The sequence below is a fragment of the Bombina bombina genome, chromosome 4, assembly GCF_027579735.1.
Source record: "Bombina bombina isolate aBomBom1 chromosome 4, aBomBom1.pri, whole genome shotgun sequence".
In the NCBI taxonomy this organism is placed as follows: Eukaryota; Metazoa; Chordata; class Amphibia; order Anura; family Bombinatoridae; genus Bombina; species Bombina bombina.
Window position 1 is genome coordinate 109289711 of NC_069502.1, and position 21394 is coordinate 109311104.

The 21394-nt window shown below is 40.8% G+C and overlaps 1 protein-coding gene across 1 annotated transcript in view; it reads right to left on the reverse strand.

The window, feature by feature from the left end:
- LOC128656942 (rhodopsin-like) overlaps positions 1–21394 on the reverse strand; it is a 48241-nt gene that overhangs the window by 5658 nt on the left and 21189 nt on the right. The window contains exons 2-3 of the mRNA XM_053711134.1: positions 9349–9642; positions 5570–5901 (exon numbers count right to left, since the gene is read on the reverse strand). Of these exons, the coding sequence (XP_053567109.1) occupies positions 5570–5901; positions 9349–9642 (626 nt within the window). The remainder of the gene's footprint in view (positions 1–5569; positions 5902–9348; positions 9643–21394) is intronic.

Consider the following 21394-nt stretch of genomic DNA (forward strand, 5'->3'; position numbering starts at 1 on the left):
TCCAGATCACCTGTCCCAAGGGACATCCTTCTTGAGACCATCCTGGGAGATTGTGACTATGGACGCAAGTCTATCAGGATGGGGAGCTGTTTGGGGTGCCAGGAAGGTACAGGACCTGTGGACTCGAGAGGAATCTCTCCTCCCGATCAAAATTTTGGAACTTCGAGAGATCTTCAATAGTGATGTCGCAAATAGCTCGCTGGCGAATAGTTCCCGGCGAACATAGCATGTTCGCATTCACCGCGGCGGGCAAACATATGCGATGTTCAATCTGCCCCCTATTCGTCATCATTGAGTAAACTTTGACCCTCTACCTCACAGTCAGCAGACACATTACAGCCAATCAGTGGCAGACACTCCCTCCCAGACCCTCCCACCTCCTGGACAGTATCCATTTTAGATTAATTTGGAAGCTGCATTCTTAGTGAGAGGAGGGACAGTGTAGCTGCTGCTGATTTAATAGGGAAATTGATAGCTAGGCTAGTGTATTCAGTGTCCACTACAGTCCTGAAGGACTCATCTGATCTCTGCTGTAAGGACAGCACCCCAAAAAGCCTGTGTAATCTAATTGCAGTTGCCTGCCTGCCAAGCCATTTTCCCAGTGCCACCACTCATATCTGGTGTAACAGTAGTGTAAATTATAAAAAAAAAAACTTTTTTGACTGTGAAACATCAGTCTGCTAGTGTAATCTAATTGCAGTTGCCTGCCTGCCAGCATGTGTGCCAGGCCCACTTGCCCAGTGCCACCACTCATATCTGGTGTAACAGTAGTGTAAATTTTTAAAAAATAGAAAATTTTGACTGTGAAACATCAGTCTGCTTGTGTAATCTAATTGCAGTTGCCTGCCTGCCAGCGTGTGTGCCAGGCCCACTTGCCCAGTGCCACCACTCATATCTGGTGTAACAGTAGTGTAAATTTAAAAAAAAAACTTTTTTGACTGTGAAACATCAGTCTGCTTGTGTAATCTAATTGCAGTTGCCTGCCTGCCTGCCAGCGTGTGTGCCAGGCCCACTTGCCCAGTGCCACCACTCATATCTGGTGTAACAGTAGTGTAAATTTAAAAAAAAGTGTAATCTAATTGACGTTGCCTGCCTGCCAGCGTGTGTGCCAGGCTCACAGCGTATACTGTGCCCACTTGCCCAGTGGCACCACTCATATCTGGTGTAACAGTAGTGTAAATTTAAAAAAAAAACTTTTTTGACTGTGAAACATCAGTCTGCTTGTGTAATCTAATTGCAGTTGCCTGCCTGCCAGCGTGTGTGCCAGGCCCACTTGCCCAGTGCCACCACTCATATCTGGTGTAACAGTAGTGTAAATTTAAAAAAAACAAACTTTTTTGACTGTGAAACATCAGTCTGCTTGTGTATTCTAATTGTAGTTGCCTGCCTGCCAGCGTGTGTGCAAGGCCCACTTGCCCAGTGCCACCATTCATATCTGGTGTAACAGTAGTGTAAATTTAAAAAAAACAAAAAACTTTTTTGACTTTGAAACATCAGTCTGCTAGTGTAATCTAATTGCAGTTGCCTGCCTGCCAGCGTGTGTGCCAGGCTCACAGAGTATACTGTGCCCACTTGCCCAGTGCCACCACTCATATCTGGTGTAACAGTAGTGTAAATTTAAAAAAAAAAACTTTTTGGACTGTGAAACATCAGTCTGCTTTTTTGTGTCAGGCTCACAGCGTATACTGTGCCCACTTGCCCAGTGCCACTACTCATATCTTGTTTAATAGTAGTGTAAGTGTACATTTAAAAAAATAAAAACTTTTTGGACTGTGAAACATCAGTCTGCTTTTTTGTGTCAGGCTCACAGCATATACTGTGCCCACTTGCCCAGTGCCACCACTCATATCTTGTTTAATAGTAGTATAAGTGTACTTTTAAAAAAATAAAAACTTTTTGGACTGTGAAACATCAGTCTGCTTTTTTGTGTCAGGCTCACAGCGTATACTGTGCCCACTTGCCCAGTGGCACCACTCATATCTTGTTTAATAGTAGTGTAAGTGTACATTTAAAAAAATAAAAACTTTTTGGACTCTGAAACATCAGTCTGCTTTTTTTGTGTCAGGCTCACAGCATATACTGTGCCCACTTGCCCAGTGCCACCACTCATATCTTGTTTAATAGTAGTGTAAGTGTACATTTAAAAAAATAAAAACTTTTTGGACTGTGAAACATCAGTCTGTTTTTTGTGTCAGGCTCACAGCGTATACTGTGCCCACTTGCCCAGTGGCACCACTCATATCTTGTTTAATAGTAGTGTAAGTGTAAATTTAAAAAAAATGACAGGCAGAGGCAGGCCACCCCGCAGGTGCCATCATGGTCATGGTGCTGTGATTCCCTTTGGCCCTAGAATAATGCCCAGTGTTCAGAGGCCACGTACCATGAACTCGAAAAGTTCTGAGGACATAGTTGACTTTTTAACACAGGACACCCAATCTTCTATAGCTTCCGCTCCGAACCTTGACGCACCATCCTCCTCCAGCTTATCTTCGGGCAGCACCTCTCAAGTTACCACTCGCCCGCCTGCCACCACCAACACTAGCACCATAGCCACTTCACTTGATCTGTCAGAGGAGTTATTTACACATCAGTTGGAAGAAATGAGTGATGCGCAACCATTATTGCCAGAGGATGTAGATAACAGGGATATGTCTCAGTCAGGCAGCATTACACACATGGACGTACGGTTTGATGATGATGATGTTGTACCCGCTGCGGGAGTTTGGTCTGTCACTGTGAAGCGGGCGTAACCCTTACACTACCTGATCGATACAACATCATACCTGATGTTTTAAAGCACGTTATTCCAAACAATTTAGGAATGTTAGGTGATTTATGCCCTTTATGGATTAAAACCAGACTCTGCATCAACTATGTAATTTTCCATGGGAGTTTTGCCATGGATCCCCCTCCGGCACGCCACAGTCCAGGTGTTAGTCCCCTTGAAGCAACTTTCCCATCACTATTGTGGCCAGAAAGAGTCCTTGTGGGTTTTAAAATTCGCCTACCCATTGAAGTCTATGGTGGTTCGCCCGGTTCGCGAACATTTGCGGGAGTTCGCATTCGCAGTTCGCGAACCCAAAGTTTTAGGTTCGCGACATCACTAATCTTCAATGCTCTGAAGGCTTGGCCTCTTCTGGGTTGATCTCAGTTTATCAGATTCCAAACAGTCAACATAAACTTGGTGGCTTACATCAACCATCAGGGGGGAATGAGAAGCTCCCTAGCAATGAGGGAAGCATCTCGGATTCTGGAATGGGCGGAAGCCCACAACTGTTCGCTGTCAGCGATCCACATTCAAGGCATGGAAAACTGGGAAGCGGATTTTCTCAGCAGACAATCGTTTTATCTGGGGGAATGGTCTCTCCATCCCGAGGTGTTTGCAGAGATTTGCTGCAGATGGGGGACGATAGAGATAGATCTCATGGCATCCAGACTCAATAATAAGCTACCCAGATACAGCTTGCAGTCCAGGGATCCTCAGGCAGAGCTGATAGATGCATTAGCAGTAGGTTCCACCCAGTTTACATCTTTCCTCCATTACCACTTCTCCATTGTGTAGTGGCCCGCATCAAGCAAGAGCAAGCTTCGGCTATTCTGATTGCTCCATCATGGCAGTGAAGAATGTGGTTCGCGGACCTGGTGGGGATGTCTTCATCTCATCAATGGAGGTTACCTTGTCGCAGAGATCTGCTGGAACAGAGCCCTTTTTTAATCAGAATCTAGATTCTCTGAGGCTGACTGCGTGGAGATTGAACGCTTAGTCCTAGCCAAGAGAGGTTTTTCAGAGAGAGTGATTGATACTCTCATTCAAGCTAGAAAGCCGGTCACCCATCGCATCTATCATAAGGTGTGGAGGACCTACTTATTCTGGTGTGAAGAGCGTGGATTCCCCTGGCATAAGGTCAAGATGTCCAGGATTCTTAACTTTCTCCAAGACGGTGTGGAGAAGGGACTTGCCGCTAGTTCTTTAAGGGGACAGATTTCGGCTCTATATGTGCTATTGCACAAGAGGCTCCCTGATGTACAGTCTTTTGTTCAGGCTCTGTCTAGAATCAAGCCTGTGTTTAGACATTCCGCTCATACTTGGAGCTTAAATCTGGTTCTTAAGGTTTTGCAGAGGGCTCCGTTTGAGCCCATGCATTCAGTTGACATTAAATTGTCTAGGAATGTTCTTTTTCTACTGGCTATTGCTTCTGCACTCCGAGTCTCTGAGATTGCGGCGTTGCAATTTGAGTCTCCTTACCTAGTTTTTCATGCTGATAAGGCTGTTCTTCGCACTGGGTGGTGTTTTCTCCCTAAGGTTGTGTCTGATTGCAACATCAATCAGGAGATTGTGGGTCCTTCCTTGTGTCCTAATACTTCTTCTTTGAAGGAACGATTACTTCATAATCTGGGTGTGGTTCGGGTCTTGAAATTCTATCTTCAGGCCATGAAGGATTTTAGACAGACTTCGGCATTGTTTGTTGTCTATTCTGGGAAGCGAAGAGGGCAGAAGGTTTCTTCCACTTCCCTATCTTTTTGGTTGAGGAGCATTATTCGCTTGGCATATGAAACAGCGGGATATAAGCCTCCTCAGAGGATTACGACTCATTTAAGTAGAGCTGTGGCTTCATCTTGGGCCTTTAAGAATGAGACCTCTATGGGGCAGATTTGTAGAGCGGCTACCTGGTCCTCCTTACATACTTTTTCAAGGTTTTACAAATTTTACGTTTTTGCTTCGGCTGAAGAAGATATTGGGAGAAAGGTTTTGCAGGCTGTGGTGCCCTCAGAATAGGGTCTGCCTCTCTTTTAACCTCCTGTTTTCATTCAGTGTCCTCTAGAGCTTGGGTATATGTTTCCCACAAGTAAGGAATGAAACCGTGGCCTCTCCTCATATTAAGAAGGAAAACTTAAATTATGCTTACCTGATAATTTCCTTTCCACTTGTATGAGGAAAGTCCATGGCCCCCGCCCGTTCTTATTGTTCTTCTGGCACCATTTATACCCTGATATTTCTTCTACTGTTCCTTGTTGCCTCGGCAGAATGACTGGGGGATGAGGGGAGTGAGGGAGGTATGTAAGCCTTTGGCTGGGGTGTGTTTGCCTCCTACTGGTGGCCAGGTTCTGTATTCCCACAAGTAAGGAATGATACTGTGGACTCTCCTCATACAGATGGAGAGGAAATTATCAGGTAAGCATAATTTATGTTTTTTCTTACATTTACCCAAGCCAAGAGTAATAACTGCAGATGTTACTTATCACTCATGTATTTCATGCAGTATATCCAGACAACAAAATTAACAGAATTAAGAATTTTGATTTTAAAGTGAAAACTATAAAATAATGAAACACTATCCAAATGTCTGTTACTGGCTCAAAGGAATTAAATCACTGATTTATGTGTGATTCTGACAACCAAGTTTAATCACAGTTCTGCGAGTGGTTGCTTGCTTAACAACATCCTGTTCTGATAGGCAGAGACTGAGTTCCCTTTTACGTATTTCCGTAAATACACATTTTAAAAATAGCCAGATTTTTTATTTGCTTATATCATACATATTTCAATATCAAACGTCCAGTTACTTACCAGGGTCAATTTTTTTTCCACTTTTGCAGCATTTGGGATTTTGTCATAGTTCTGTATTTCTTGATATACTTTATGCAGCTTCCATGTGATTCGTGTGTAACATGTTATGATTGTTACGGCTGGTGTAATAGTGCATAAAATGAACATGCTTACGATAAATGATAAACCATTTGTGGAGTTGTGAAATTCACTCCATGCTATTGTACAAGATATACCAAAAGGTTCAGGGCCGTAGTAACCCCAGCCAAGCAACGGAAATATTGCCCAAAGCAAGGAGTAAATCCATATGCATGTTATCAGAACATAAACTGATTTTCTTCTTATTTTATGCTCTGAAGAAAAGAAAAGAAAAATATTAGTGTTGTATTGGAAACCAATGAATTTTTACATTTGATTTAAAAAATAAAACATTAAAAAAAATTATACCACTTTCAAAACTAAAAGATGCTACATTTCTTAATGTCATTAATGAGTCATTTTTTTCATGGAAAAGCTCTACACTAAGATTACACAAACAGTCTTGGTTTCCATTTGTATGTCTGGGTTTGAAACATAGTCAGGCCTAGACATGCAAATGTCTAAGTTTGGTGGGAAATGTGGTGCAAATATGCGCTGCCTAGTAGTACTGTATTAGTGCTGTTCTTCTACATGATGCTTAGCTGTGGTGCAGGGGTCAAGTCGGTTGGGAACGCATGGGAAACAGAGTTCCTGCACTAATTTTGCAGGAGGAACTAAGTTCCCTCTGGACAGAGAACAGAAACACTTCAATAAACACTGCTGCTGCTGGTGAGAGTAGCTGGACCACAATCTGGTTAGAGGGATAGTGAGATCCTCTAGTAATAGGCAGTAACATTTCCTACAATACACTAAATGTAAGACTGTCAGCAGTCCTGCTGTGTTATCACCCGTTATGAATATTATCTTTATTGTCTTTTATTACACATGGTGCTTACATTTCTGTGTGGCTTGCTCTGGCGTTATTTAGCTCCCCTCAGCAGAAATAGAACAATTGCACCTTAAGTGGGTGAGACTCTGTGCCAGAGGAGGATTCCAAGGCCCAAAGTCGATAGATTATATACATATAAATACAGTGTGTGTGTATAAATATATATATATATATATATATATATATATATATATATATATATATATATATATATATATATAAAACAATATTAATTTTGAGGGTGGGTGGAAGTCGTGGTGAGTTCCCACACTTTTTTTTGTAGGACTTGACCCCTGCTGTGGTGTGACAGTGGCAGTGCGTGTGTGTCTTTGTGTTTGTCAGTGCCTGTGTGTGGAAGAGTGAGCGTCTTTGTGTGTGTGTGTGAGAGAGAGAGTAATAGAGAGAGAGTGTGTGTGTGAGAGAGAGTGTGTGTGTGTGTGTGTGAGAGAGCTTGTCTTTGTGTGTGTGTGAGAGAGAATGTGTGTGTTAGTGTATGAGCTTCAGTGTGTGTGAGATTGAGAGTGTGTGAGAGGGGAATATCTGTTAGAGTTTGTGTTTATTTCCTATTGTACATAGTGTGTATTCTGCAAAAAAAAAATTTCTCTGCTGTGAACAGCGCTAGAGTGTTCAGATTTGGCCTAAACTAAAGGTGGCAACCCTAGTAGACACAGTATCATAACTGTAATAGCTACTCAATGAAAGAGAACGGGAATAGATGGATAAATGTCCCCCTTGACATTCAGTCTGCCATTTGAATCTTTCTGTTTAACAGATCTATACATTTGGATTTAAAGTTTCGATTAGTGAAATTAAGATTTAAATTCTCACATTAAACTATTATTAGAAAGTTTATAGAAGTCTCACTAATGTATCTCCACACCGGTTATTAATCAATTTTTTATCTTAAAATCTATTATTGACTTATTTGAGTGATTTATAACCACTACGCTGGAATCAAATAATACCAGCGGTGGATACATAGGCAAATCATTTTCTTCTGGTTTGAAGTAGTGAAGCCTCTGGCATTGATGCTTAAGGGGGCATTGCTGGATTCCATACTGCTTGGTTTCATTCTTAAATTATTTTTCTTATTAAAAGGGACATTAAAATCAAAATTAAACATTCATAATTCAGATAGAACATGTCTTTTAAACAACTTTCCAATTTACTTTTATCAAAGTTGCTTTGTTCTCTTGTTATCTTTTTGTTAAAGCATAAACCTATGTAGGCTGCTAAGAGCTTAGGAGGGTGCATGTGTCTTTAGCAGTCTATGGCAGCAGTGTTTGCAATATTGTATAACACTGTAATAAACAATACTGCAAACACTGCTCCCAGATGGCTAAAGACCTAGGGTTATTCTTTAACAAAGGATACCAAGAGAACTGGAAAGTTGTTTAAAATTTCAGACTCTTTCCAGTCGACTTAAGTTCATTCTAATTTTACTGTCCCTTTAATTAATGCTCTATATTAGCAATTAAGCTTTGTTTTATATCTGCTGTAACTAACTCTTCCATTTTGCTTTTAATCTAGCTGTGTGCTTGCAAGAGAGTGCCAGGCTTTCTATATGTTGTGTTAATAATTTTGTTTTGTAATTTTCTCTATGAGCTTTGCACCCAGGCTTGGCTGGGGTTAACTGCCTGAGCCCCTGAGAGCTTTACAGCAGTCTGTGAGTGGTGGAGAGCACCCAGGGCTGTGAGCTTTGCAGGGTCATGGGATCTGTACCTGGTCTGGTTTGAGGGTGCAGTCCATTTCTGTGTTTTGTATATGCGTATGTGTATATTTATATGTATGTGTGTGTATATATATATATATATATATATATATATATATATATATTAGTGTTGGGCGATATGGGGGGGGGGATCGCAATCGCAATTTTCACATCAGCACCCCCTGTAACCCCCATAAACCCCCCTCTGTAGCCTAAATAAGCCCCATCAGCTCCCACTTTAACCCTGCACCCCCTGTAACCCCAATAAGCCCCCCTCTGTAACCTACATAAGCCCCATCAGCTCCCACTGTAAACCCCAATAGCACTCCCTGCGTAGCCTACATAAGTCCCATCAGCTCCCACTGTAACCCCCCAATAAGCACCCCCTTTAACATCATAAGCACCGCACCGCCTGTAACCACCATCAGCTCCCAACCCACATAAGTCCCAGCGCATCCCCCTCCCTGTAACCCGCATCAGCCACAGCGCTCCCCGGTAAGTCGGCTCAATGTCGCAAGACGGGCACGGCAAGTCGGCGACCCTCCTGTACGTCAAAGGGGCTAAAAATTGCATACTTTTGCGGTTTTAAAACCTTAGCAATTAATTGTGGTTTAAAACCACATCCGCGATTAATTGTGCAGCCCTAATATATATATATTGCTTGTTCTATGGCTAGAAACTAGGTTTCTTAAGACCGCTGCTCCTTAACTGTCCGCTGCATCTGAGGCTGCGGACATCAATCCGCACGATCCTATACGATCGTGTTGATTGATACCCCCTGCTAGCGGATGATTGGCCGCGAATCTTCAGGGGGCGGCATTGCACAAGCAGTTCATTCAGTGATATCTGAAGGCCATGATATGCTACAGTGTATCATGTCCGCTAGACATTGGTAAATCGGCCCCATAGTGTATAAAGTAACAGTCCAAAAAGATAACAGAATTCCCGGTTCTTTATAAATACCAGTTTATTTTTTTTAAGCAAAACAAGTTTTCTTCATCTAAAAAGGTTTCATGAAGACAAAGATTATTAACCACTGGCTGCATATTCTGGGTAATATCTAATGGTCAATTGAAATTGTTGTGTCATCCAGAATGGATTGTTAATTGTTTTTATACTTACTGTTGGTTCTAGGTGAAGCGGTTACTAGGTACCGTATAACAGCCATTGCAGTCAGAGTCATCATGCTGGCTACTCCAAAAAGGAAGCCCATCAATGCATAATATAGGCAAGTCTGGTCTCCCCCAAGCCAGGCGTGGTTCCATGCAGAAGCAATGGCCAATGGATATATACTGAGAGCCATGCCGAGATCAGTTACTGCTAAATTAATGGAGAGTAGCTCTGGTGACTTTAGATGAGAAGAGCATTTCACTGCTGTGGCAAGCACTGCTACATTTCCGACTACTGTTAAAATGGCTGAAAAGAAGCACATGTTATAGATTAATAGTAAGCTTGTATATGGGAGAAACTGTAATATTATTTGCACTTTCTTATCTTTTTGGACCAAAATGTTAAAAAAAAAATTGTTTCTATATAAATACTACTACGGACGGTAGGAATTGTTTGCGTATATTGTAATGAGCTTCCATCAGAACTGCAAGTAGTGTGGATGCAGTGGCACTGGAGTCAGCTGATCCTTATAAAATATATATTTCTGCATACATTACAAATACATATATACATGTAGATATACATAAAAACTTAAAGGGACGTTCCAGTTAACATTTAAATGCACATAGGTAAATTACATGTTTGTATAGAAACGTATATGCAATATACATGTATTGGCAAAAATGCTTCTATAAAAGTTATCACAGTTTTAGTGTTAACATTTTTCTCTGCACGTGCATGTGAAGCATAGCTAGATATTCTCAGTGCACCAGCATTTTAAGTAATGCAGCTTCTCAGATCATCAGTGGGGCTTGTATTATGTCAGCAATTAACAAATTGAGTCATTACCAAGTGGTACAAGCACCTTAGGCTCTCTGAGCAAGTGCTGGGTTTAAAATGCTGGTGCACGGTGCATACTTAAATACACTTTTGAAACAGTTATAACTTTTATTAGAAGCATTTTATATTACAAAAATGCTTCTATTAAAAACTTAAATGCATCCACATGGATTCCAATTTTGTCTGGAATGCCCCTTTAAAGGGACATGAAACACAAATTTATTCTTTCATGATTTGGATAGAGCGTATGATTTCAAACCACTTTCCAATTTGCTTCAATGCACTACTGGGAGATAGCTTCTTAATAGTGGCTGCACATATATGCCTCTTGTGATTGGCTCAGCCAATGTGTTTAGCTAGCTCCCAGTATGACAGTATATATATATATATATATATATATATATATATAATTACCTAAAATATCTATACAAATCATGTACACTAATATGAAAAAAAGATTAAATGTCTTACATGATAACCACAAAAATGCTGCTCTGAGGCCAGCACAAATTCCTATCTTTAAACCTGATGTGGAAAGGGGGAAACTACAGTTCCCACAATGCAATGGGGTGTGTGTCTTAGCAGTGAACAATGCTGCCCCATAATGCACAACAACTGAAAAAAGAAACACTCAAAACAGCTTTTATTACTCAAGGATGGGTACCTGAAAACAAACCTTACGCGTTTCATGTCAAATGCAGGTGCTTAATCAGGTACCTCTCCAACTATGAAATAAGTTATTTTATTTTTTTTACACATATTTTTGTAAATATTTTAAATTCACTTATTACATTGCATGTTGGCTTGTTACCTGTTTATAGTGCATGCTGGTATGTTATCTGCCTAATGTATTTATTGGATTGTTATTTACAGTACATGTGGCTCCAATAAAGTCTATAAAGGTACTTCTGACCTGTCAGCTTATTCATCAACCTAAAATCTAATCAGTCCTGACACAAAAGAAATGTACTTATGGAAGCCATAGATAGCAAACTAGATGTTGATGAGTTTTTCTAGCAAATGATCTTACTGGCATAATTAGTTAAAGTATGCAGTTACAAATTCAGATTGATCCATTATGTAATGTGAAGTGCTTCCTGCAAGATTTTATCTTCGCATAAAACCTGTCCTGCTCTCTATTAAAGTAGGTACAGATATCATTACACTAACTACAGAAACACTATGGGCGCAATTACATATACGGCGCAGGCTTCAGCCCTGGAACTGAAGACCGGCGAGCCTGGAACTGAAGACTGGCAACCACGGAGCCATGGAGCGTGGAGGACCCTCTTTATACGATCTCCGCCGCACACTGAATAGGAATTCAAGGTGCGTGATTAAAAATGGCGTCCCTTAAATTCCTATTGGCTGATTTCAGCCTTCAAATTCAAATCAGCCAATAGGATGAGAGCTACTGAAATTCTATTGGCTATTCAAATCAGCCAATAGAATTTCAGTAGCTCTTATCCTATTGGCTGATTTGAACAGCCAATAGGATTTCAGTAGCTCTCATCCTATTGGCTAATTTGAATTTGAAGGCTCAAATCAGCCAATAGGAATTCAAGGGACGCCATTTTTAATTGCGTAACTTGAATTCCTATTCAGTGTATGGCGGAGATCGTATGAAGAGGATCCTCCACGCTCCATGGCTCCCCGGTCGCCGGTCTTCAGTTCCAGGCTCGCTGGTCTTCAGTTCCAGGGTCGCCGGTCTTCAGCTTTGCGGTAATTGGTCTTCAGTTCCGCCCTCTGCTCCGCGCTGGCCTGGAAGAAGAAAGAAGACATCGCCGCTTGGCAGAAGACGTCACTGCCTGGTACAGGACCTTCTCCACCAGACATCAGGACAGGTGAGTACCACTTGGGGTTAGACAGGGTTTTTTAAGGGATTTTTTTTTAATTTTTATTTTATTTAGATAGGGTGGGCAGTAAAAGAGCTGAATGCCCTTTAAAGGTCAATGCCCAACAAATGCCCTTTTCAGGGAAATGGGTAGTTTAGGGTTTTTAGTGTTAGGTTATTTTATTTGGGGGGGTTTGGTGGGTGGGGGGTTTTACTGTTGGGGGGGTTGTGTATTTTCTTGAAAAAGAGCTGATTATCTTGGGGCAATGCCCAGCAAAAAGCCCTTTTAAGGGCTACTGGTAGTTCATTAGATTAGGGGGTGTTTTTATTTTGGGGGAGCTTTTTTATTTTCATTGGGATTAGGTATAATTTTTGTAAAATTTGGTAATTTTCTTTATTATTTTCTGTAATCTTAGATTTTTTTATTTTCTGTAATTGTAGCTTAAAGGGACAGTCTACTGCAGAATTTTGATTAGACTGTCCCTTTAATTTATACTTAGTTTATTTGTATTTTTAAAGTAGTTTTAGTTTTTTTTAATTTAATAGTAACTTTAGTATTTTGTAAAATAGGTAATTTGGGTTCATTTAGGGGGTGTTAGGTTAGGGGGGTCAGGTTCGGGATTAGGTTTATTGCATTGTGGGCTTTGGTGGTTTAGGGGTTAATACTTTAATAGGTTTATTGCGTTGTGGGTTAATGGCTGATTAGGGGTTAATAGTTTTAATGGGTTTATTGCGTTGTGGATTAATGGTGGATTAAGGGTTAATAGTTTTAATAGGTAGTTTGCGATTTTAAGGGTTGGCGGATTTAGGGGTTAATAATTTAGTTATTACTTGCGGTGTGGGTTTGATGGCGTATATAGGGGTTAATACACTTTATTAGTTATTGCGGTGGGGGATTACGGTTGACAGTTAGATAGACATTGCGCATGTGTTAGGTGTTAGTTTATTTCTGCAGGCATTTTCGGGAGTTACGGTGCTCCCATACTCAGCGCAAGACCTGCTACGGCTGCCTTTTATGGTGAGGTAAAAATGGAGGATTTCTCCATTTTCGCCACGTAAGTCATTGCGCTGGATATTGGATACCAATTTACGATGCGGTCCCACGTTAGCCTATGGGAGTAAAAATTGCGGGCAACAGGTGAAATATATGTGCCACATTTATATGCGGCGTTGTATATAGGATACCAAACCCGCGCAAAAACCGGCATCGTCGGCTTTTGCGGGCGACGCCGCATATGTAATGGGGCCCTATGAGGTCAATCACAAGTATATCAGCAATTTGCTTCGAAATGTTTTTCCACCCAAATTGATCCTCACATTTACAAGGTGATCACAATACAAAATGGATTAATATGTTAAAAACCTGCAGCCGTGAATACCTTTTCAGCAGAAAACATGTTTTAAACAACTTTCCAATTTACTTTTGTCACCAATTTTGCTTTGTTCTCTTGGTATTCTTAGTTGAAAGCTAAACCTAGGTAGGCTCATATGCTAATTTCTTAGACCTTGAAGGCCACCTCTAATCTGAATGCATTTCTTTCCTAAAATATGGTGAGTCCACAGAATCATCAATTACTAGGGGGAATATCACTCCTGGCCAGCAGGAGGAGGCAAAGAGCACTACAGCAAAGCTGCTATATATGTCACTTCCCTTACCCATAATCCTCAGTCATTCTCTTTGCCTGCAGTGCAGGTGGAGGTGAAGTTTTGGTGTCTGATCTACAATCAAGATTTTTTTATTTTAAAAGCAGAGTAGGTTTGCTCTGATCTTTCTAAAGGGTCTAGCCTTAGCCCATGTCAGTCTCTTCAGTAGGGCAGTGGTGACTTTTGAGCAATTGGGAACTTGTGGGGTACAATCCTCACTGCGTTTTCTCAAAACATTTTGCTGCCCTATTTAGATAGCCTTAGTAAGTTTACTCAGTCTTTCTGTATTTCCACAGGTCCATGTGAAGGATGGCATCCTCTCAAACCAGGTGAGCTGTCCTACTGCCGGACAGATAAATATTAAGGTAAGTGCCAGTTTTATTTTTCCATGTAAGCAGGGAAAAATTTAGCACTTATTCAGCTGAAACGCTGCAATGGGAAGTTTTTTATTATTCCTGTTAGGGTGCAGATTTTTATGGCAGTTTTTGCAAGCACTGTTAGTGTGAGGAGTTATTTATTTTATTGATGGCTCAGTAAGGATCTGTTTTTAGTAACAGATTATGTACTTTTTTGGGGGGGTTTTATTGTTTGTTTTTAAGCCTGTTTTTTTTTTTTAAATGGCTTTTTGTCAGCTGTAGGACCGCCCCTTTTAGGGAGGTTCTGATTCTGTGATGTCAGAGTTTTTTTGGCATTTTTTTCACTTTCTGTAAGAGTAAGGTGCCCATATTTCAGATGGCTCTGCTGTTTAGAAGGCTTCTTGCTGTTTTTGCTTCTCTGGAATTCGGTTTGTAAACGGGATCATATTTTTCCTCAGTTTGCTGCGGGTTGCAGGACAGGTAGGGCACCTCACTAATTCTGCTGAGTGCTGAGTGTTGCCAGGGGTATGTTTTTCTTGATTTGGTCAATTTAAAGGGAACATTTATTTATGAACTTTTTTTGTTCTGTATTATATCCTTTGTTAAAGTTAGATTTTTTTTTTTTTTGTATTATGGATCGAGAGGCTGTGCAGGATGTTCCTGTAGCTTATGTTTTGATGCCCAGGTGGAACCCCCAGTACCTTTTTGTTCTTCATGTATTGAAAGAACTTTAGCTTATAGAAATAGACTTTTTGACCCTGAGCCATCATTAGCTAAGGCGGATGCTGTTCAGGAGCCTCCTGTTTAAGATGTGCCGCAGCTTTCTCCTCAAGCATCCCAATCCTATTCATCTGCACATGCAGTGCCCTGCGTTCCTCTCATGCTCCGTCTGGGGTTACTTTGCAAGATATTGCTGCCCAGGTATCCTCTGCGGTATCTGAGGCGCTGTCTGCTTTTCCCATGCTACAGGGAAAACACAAAAGGAAATTTAAAGAAACAGTAACTAAGGTTTCTGATCCTGAAGTGGCTAATCAAAGTATTTCCTCTCAGAAGTTTGAGGATGAAGATTCTGAGGGTGCATCTGAGGGTGAAATCTCGGATTCAGGCAGTATAATTCCTTCTGCTGATGCTGAAGTTGTGTCCTTCAGATTTAAGCTGGAACACCTCCGCTTGTTACTTAAGGAGGTTTTGGTTACCCTGAATGACTCTGAAACTGCTATCGTTATTAACCCTAAGAAGTCTAGTAAGCTGAACAAGTATTTTGATGTTCCCTCTGCGGTGGAGGTATTTCCTGTTCCAGACCATTCTTCTGAGATTATTGCATGGGAGTGGATGATACCTGGTATTCCTTTTTCTCCATCTCCTATTTTTAAGAAAATGTTTCCTATAGCTGACTCTATTAAAGAGTCGTGGCTAACGGTTCCTAAGGTGGAAGGAGCTATTTCCACTTAGTCAGTTCTCCCTATAAACATTCTAGAACTGAGATCGAATTTAAATGCTCTTCTGGCCTGGCCTAAGTTAGCCTTAGCCCGGTTTAACAGGTTCCCCATTCGGACAACATAACATCGGTGTGGTACATCAACCACCAGGGGGGAACTCAGAGTTCCTTGGCCATGACAGAGGTGGCCCGGATAATCCAGTGGGCAGAGTCTCACAACTGTTGTCTTTCTGCGATCCACATCCCAGGAGTGGACAATTGGGAGGTGGATTTTCTAAGCTGACAGACCTTTCATCCGGGGGAGTGGGAACTCCATCCGGAAGTTTTTTCCAGTTTAATCCTCAATTGGGGGCAGCCAGAACTGGATCTCATGACTTCTCGGCAGAATTATAAGCTTCTGAGGTACGACTCGAGGTAAAGGGATCTACAGGCTTTCTTGATAGATGCTCTGGCAGTCCCTTGGCTCTCCTGCCAAGAGTCATTGCTCGGATCAAGCAGGAGAAAGCGTTGGTGGTTCTCATAACGCTGGCGTGGCCTCGCAGGATCTTGTATGCAGATCTAGTGGAAATCTCGTCTCTACCTCTGTGGAGACTACCTCTGAGGAAGAACCTTTTACTTCAGGGTCCTTTTCTTCATCCAAATCTCGTTTCTCTGAAGCTGACTGCTTGGAGATTGAATGCCTGATTTCTCTTGTAAGATGTATCGAGTCCACGGATTCATCCTTACTTGTGGGATATTCTCCTCCCCTACAGGAAGTGGCAAAGAGAGCACCCACAGCAGAGCTGTCTATATAGCTCCCCCCTTAGCTCCACCCCCCAGTCATTCTCTTTGCCTACTCTAAGTAACTAGGAAGTGCAGAGTGAGTGTGGTGACAAAAATGTTAGTTTTTTATTTCTCAAGCAAAAGTTTGTTATTTTAAATAGTGTCGGTGTGTTTTTGTTTTTTTTAAATGTACACTACTGTTTTAGCAGATATGACTTGCACTGGTGTCACACTGTGCCCTGGCAGGACCTGAAACGCACACGTTTGAAGGAAACTGACTGCTATTATTTCAAATTAAAAAAAGTTTTTTTTTTTTTTAAATGTACACTACTGTTTTAGCAGATATGACTTGCACTGGTGTGACACTGTGCCCTGGCAGGACCTGAAACGCAAATGTGTGAAGGAAACTGACTGCTATTATTTCAAATTAAAAAAAGGATGTTTTTTTTTTTTGAATGTACACTACTGTTTTAGCAGATATGACTTGCACTGGTGTCGCACTGTGCCCTGGCAGGACCTCAAACGCACACGTGTGAAGGAAAATGACTGCTATTATTTCAAATTAAAAAAAGTTTTTCTTTCATGTAATTAGCAAGAGTCCATGAGCTAGTGACGTATGGGATATACATTCCTACCAGGAGGGGCAAAGTTTCCCAAACCTTAAAATGCCTATAAATACACCCCTCACCACACCCACAATTCAGTTTTCCTCTCGGAGTGCAGCGAATGTCAGAGAGATGTGAAGAGAGTATTGCCTATTTGAATACAAAGGTCTACCTCTAGGGGATCTATTTCATAGGTTCTCTGTTATCGGTCGTAGAGATTTCTTCTCCTACCTCCCTTTTCAGATCGACGATATACTCTTATATACCATTTCCTCTACTGATTCTCGTTTCAGTACTGGTTTGGCTATCTACTACATGTAGAGGAGTGTCTTAGGGTAAGTAAATCTTATTTTTTGTGACACTCTGCGCTATGGTTGGGCACTTTATATGTAAAGTTCTAAATATATGTCTATAAACTTATATTTGCCTTAATTCAGGATAATCAGTATTCCTTTTTAATACAGACTGTCAGTTTCATTATTGGGATAATGTATTTAATTATTTTTTTTACCTTGAAAATTTTCATTTGGCCATTTTTTTCCTGCATGCTGTTAGGCTCGCGGGGGCAGAAAATGTTTCTTTTTACGTCATTTTTTGGCGCGAACTTTCTTTGGCGCTAAATTTTTTTTATTTTTTGTCATTTAATTTACGTCGGAAGTTGTATTATGTTACGCATGCGTATTCAGACGTTTTTTTGCGCCAAAAAAATGTGGTCGTCTTTTTTACTCACTTTATTTAAACATTTTCTTTTCACTGCTTCTGGTTTCTAGAAGCTTATTATTTTGCAATCTTTCCCATTCCTGAAACTGTCATTTAAGGAATTTGATTGATTAATTTTGCTTTATATGTTGTTTTTTCTAATACATATTGCGAGATGTCTCATCCTGACCCTGGATCAAAATCCACTAATGGACAGACGCTGCCTGATGCTGGTTCTACCAAAGTTAAGTTCATATGTTGTAAACTTGTGGTAACTGTTCCTCCAGCTGTAGTTTGTGAAAGCTGTCATGATAAACTTTCCAATGCCGATTCTGTTTCCATTAGTAATAAACCTTTACCTGTTGTTGTTCCTTCAACATCTATTGTTCAGGATGTTCCTGTTAATGTAAAAGAATTTGTTTCTAATTCTATTAAGAAGGCTCTGTCTGTTATTCCTCCTTCTAGTAAACGTAAAAGGTCTTTTAAAACTTCTCACATTTCAGATGAATTTTTAGGTGACCGCCATCATTCTGACTTATCTGTTTCTGATGAGGTTTTTTCTGGTTCAGAAGATTCTACCTCAGATATTGATACTGATAAATCTTCATATTTATTTAAGATGGAGTTTATTCGTTCATTACTTAAAGAAGTTTTGATTGCTTTAGATATGGAGGAGTCCAGTCCTCTTGATACTAGAACTGCTAAACGTTTAAATTCGGTTTATAAACCGCATGTGTTAATTCCGGAAGTTTTTCCAGTTCCTGATGCAATCTCAGATGTGATTGCTAGGGAATGGGATAGTCTGAGTACTTAATTTACTCCTTCTCCAAGGTTTAAGAAATTGTACCCAGTGCCATCTGATAGATTGGAATTTTGGGATAAAATCCCTAAAGTCGATGGGGCTCTCTCTACTCTAGCCAAACATACTGCTATTCCTATGGCAGATAGCACTTCGTTTAAAGATCCTTTAGATAGGAAGATTGAATCTTTTTTAAGAAAAGCTTATTTATGTTCAGGTAATCTTCTTAGACCTGCTATCTCTTTGGCTGATGTTGCTGCAGCTTCAACTTTTTGGTTGGAGGCTTTAGCGCAACAAGTGACAGATCATAATACATATAGCATTGTTAAACTTCTTCAACACGCTAATAACTTTGTCTGTGATGCCATTTTTGATATCATTAGAGTTGATGTCCGGTTTATGTCTTTAGCTATTTTAGCTAGACGAGCTTTATGGCTTAAATCCTGGAATGTAGATATGACTTCTAAGTCAACTTTGCTTTCTCTCTCTTTCCAAGGTAATAAGTTGTTTGGTTCTCAGTTGGATTCTATAATTTCAACTGTTACTGGAGGGAAGGGTGCCTTTTTGCCTCAGGGAAAAAAATCTAAAGGTAATTTCAGGGCTACTAATCGTTTTCGTTACTTTCGTCAGAAGGAGCAGAAGCCCGATCCTTCCCCTAAAGGAACGTTTTCCGGTTGGAAACCTAATCCAGTCTGGAATAAATCTAAGCCTTCCAGAAAGTCAAAACCAGCCCCTAAATCCACATGAAGGTGCGGCCCTCATTCCAGCACAGCTGGTAGGGGGCAGGTTACGTTTTTTCAAAGATGTTTGGATCAATTCGGTTCACAATCTTTGGATTCAGAACCTTGTTTCGCAAGGGTACAGAATAGGTTTCAAAGTAAGACCGCCTGTGAGAAGATTCTTTCTCTCACGAATTCCAGTCAATCCAGTGAAGGCTCAGGCGTTTCTGAAATGTATTTCAGACCTAGAGTTAGCTGGGGTAATTATACCAGTTCCAGTTCTAGAACAGGGTCTGGGGTTTTATTCAAATCTATTCATCGTACAAAAGAAAGAGAATTCTTTCAGACCGGTTCTGGATCTAAAAATATTGAATTGCTATGTAAGGATACCAACATTCAAAATGGTGACTATAAGAACTATTCTGCCTTTTGTTCAGCAAGGGCATATGTCTACAATAGATTTACAGGATTCATACCTGCATATTCCAATTCATCCAGATCACTATCAGTTTCTGAGATTCTCTTTTCTAGACAATCATTACCAGTTTATTGCTCTTCCATTTGGTCTAGCAACAGCGCCAAGGATCTTTTCAAAGGTTCTTGGCGCCCTTCTCTCTGTAATCAGAGAACAGGGTATTGCGGTATTTCCTTATTTGGACGATATCTTGGTACTTGCTCAGTCTTCACGTTCTGCAGAATCTCATACGAATCAACTTGTGTTGTTTCTTCAAAGACATGGTTGGAGGATCAATTTGCCAAAGAGTTCCTTGATTCCTCAGACAAGGGTAACCTTTTTAGGTTTCCAAATAGATTCAGTGTCCATAACTTTGTCTCTGACAGAAAAGAGACTTCTGAAATTGGTTTCAGCCTGTCGAAACCTTCAGTCTCAATTGTTCCCTTCGGTAGCATTATGCATGGAGATTTTAGGTCTCATGACTGCTGCATCGGACGCGATCCCTTTTGCTCATTTTCACACAAGACCACTCCAGCTTTGTATGCTGAACCAGTGGTGCAGGGATTATACAAGGATATCACAAATAATATCCTTAAATCACAATGTTCGATCATCTCTAACTTGGTGGATGGATCACCATCGTCTAATTCAAGGCGGCCTCTTTTGTTCGTCCAACCTGGACTGTGATCTCAACAGATGCGAGTCTATCAGGTTGGGGAGCTGTTTGGGGATCTCTGACAGTGCAAGGGGTTTGGAAATCTCAGGAGGCGAGATTACCAATCAACATTTTGGAACTCTGTGCGATTTTCAGAGCTCTTAAGTTCTGGCCTCTTCTGAAGAGAGAATTGTTTATTTGTTTTCAGACAGACAATGTCACGACCGTGGCATATGTCAATCATCAAGGGGGGACTCACAGTCCTCAAGTCCTATGTAAAGAAGTATCTCGGATACTTGTTTGGGCGGAATCCAGCTCCTGTCTAATTTCTGCGGTTCACATCCCAGGTGTAGACAATTGGGAAGCGGATTATGTCAGTCGCCAGACGTTACATCCGGGTGAATGGTCTCTTCATCCAGAGGTTTTTCTTCAGTTTGTTCAAATCTGGGGACTTCCAGAAATAGATCTGATGGCCTCTCATCTGAACAAGAAACTTCCCAGGTATCTGTCCAGATCCCGGGATCCTCAGGCGGAAGCAGTGGATGCGTTGTCAATTCCTTGGAATTATCATCCTGCCTATATCTTTCCGCCTCTAGTTCTTCTTCCGAAAGTAATTTCCAAAATTCTAATGGAGGGCTCATTTGTACTGCTGGTGGCTCCAGCATGGCCACACAGGTTTTGGTTTGTGGATCTCATTCGGATGGCCAGTTGCCAACCTTGGACACTTCCGTTAAGGCCAGACCTTCTATCTCAAGTTCCCTTTTTCCATCAGGATCTCAAATCATTAAATTTGAAGGTATGGAGATTGAACGCTTAATTCTTAGTCATAGAGGTTTCTCTGACTCAGTGATTAATACTATGTTACAGGCTCAAAATCTGTCTCTAGAAAGATTTATTATCGAGTTTGGAAGACTTACATCTCTTGGTGTTCTTCTCATAAATTCTCCTGGCATTCTTTCAGAATTCCTAGAATTTTACAATTTTTTCAGGATGGTTTGGATAAAGGTTTGTCTGCAAGTACTTTGAAAGGACAAATTTCTGCTCTTTCTGTTCTTTTTCACAGAAAGATTGCTAATCTTCCTGATATTCATTGTTTTGTACAGGCTTTGGTCCGTATCAAATCTGTTATTAAGCCAATTTCTCCTCCTTGGAGTCTTAATTTGGTTTTGACAGCTTTACAGGCTCCTCCATTTGAGCCTATGCATTCTCTGGACATTAAATTACTTTCTTGGAAAGTACTGTTCCTTTTGGCT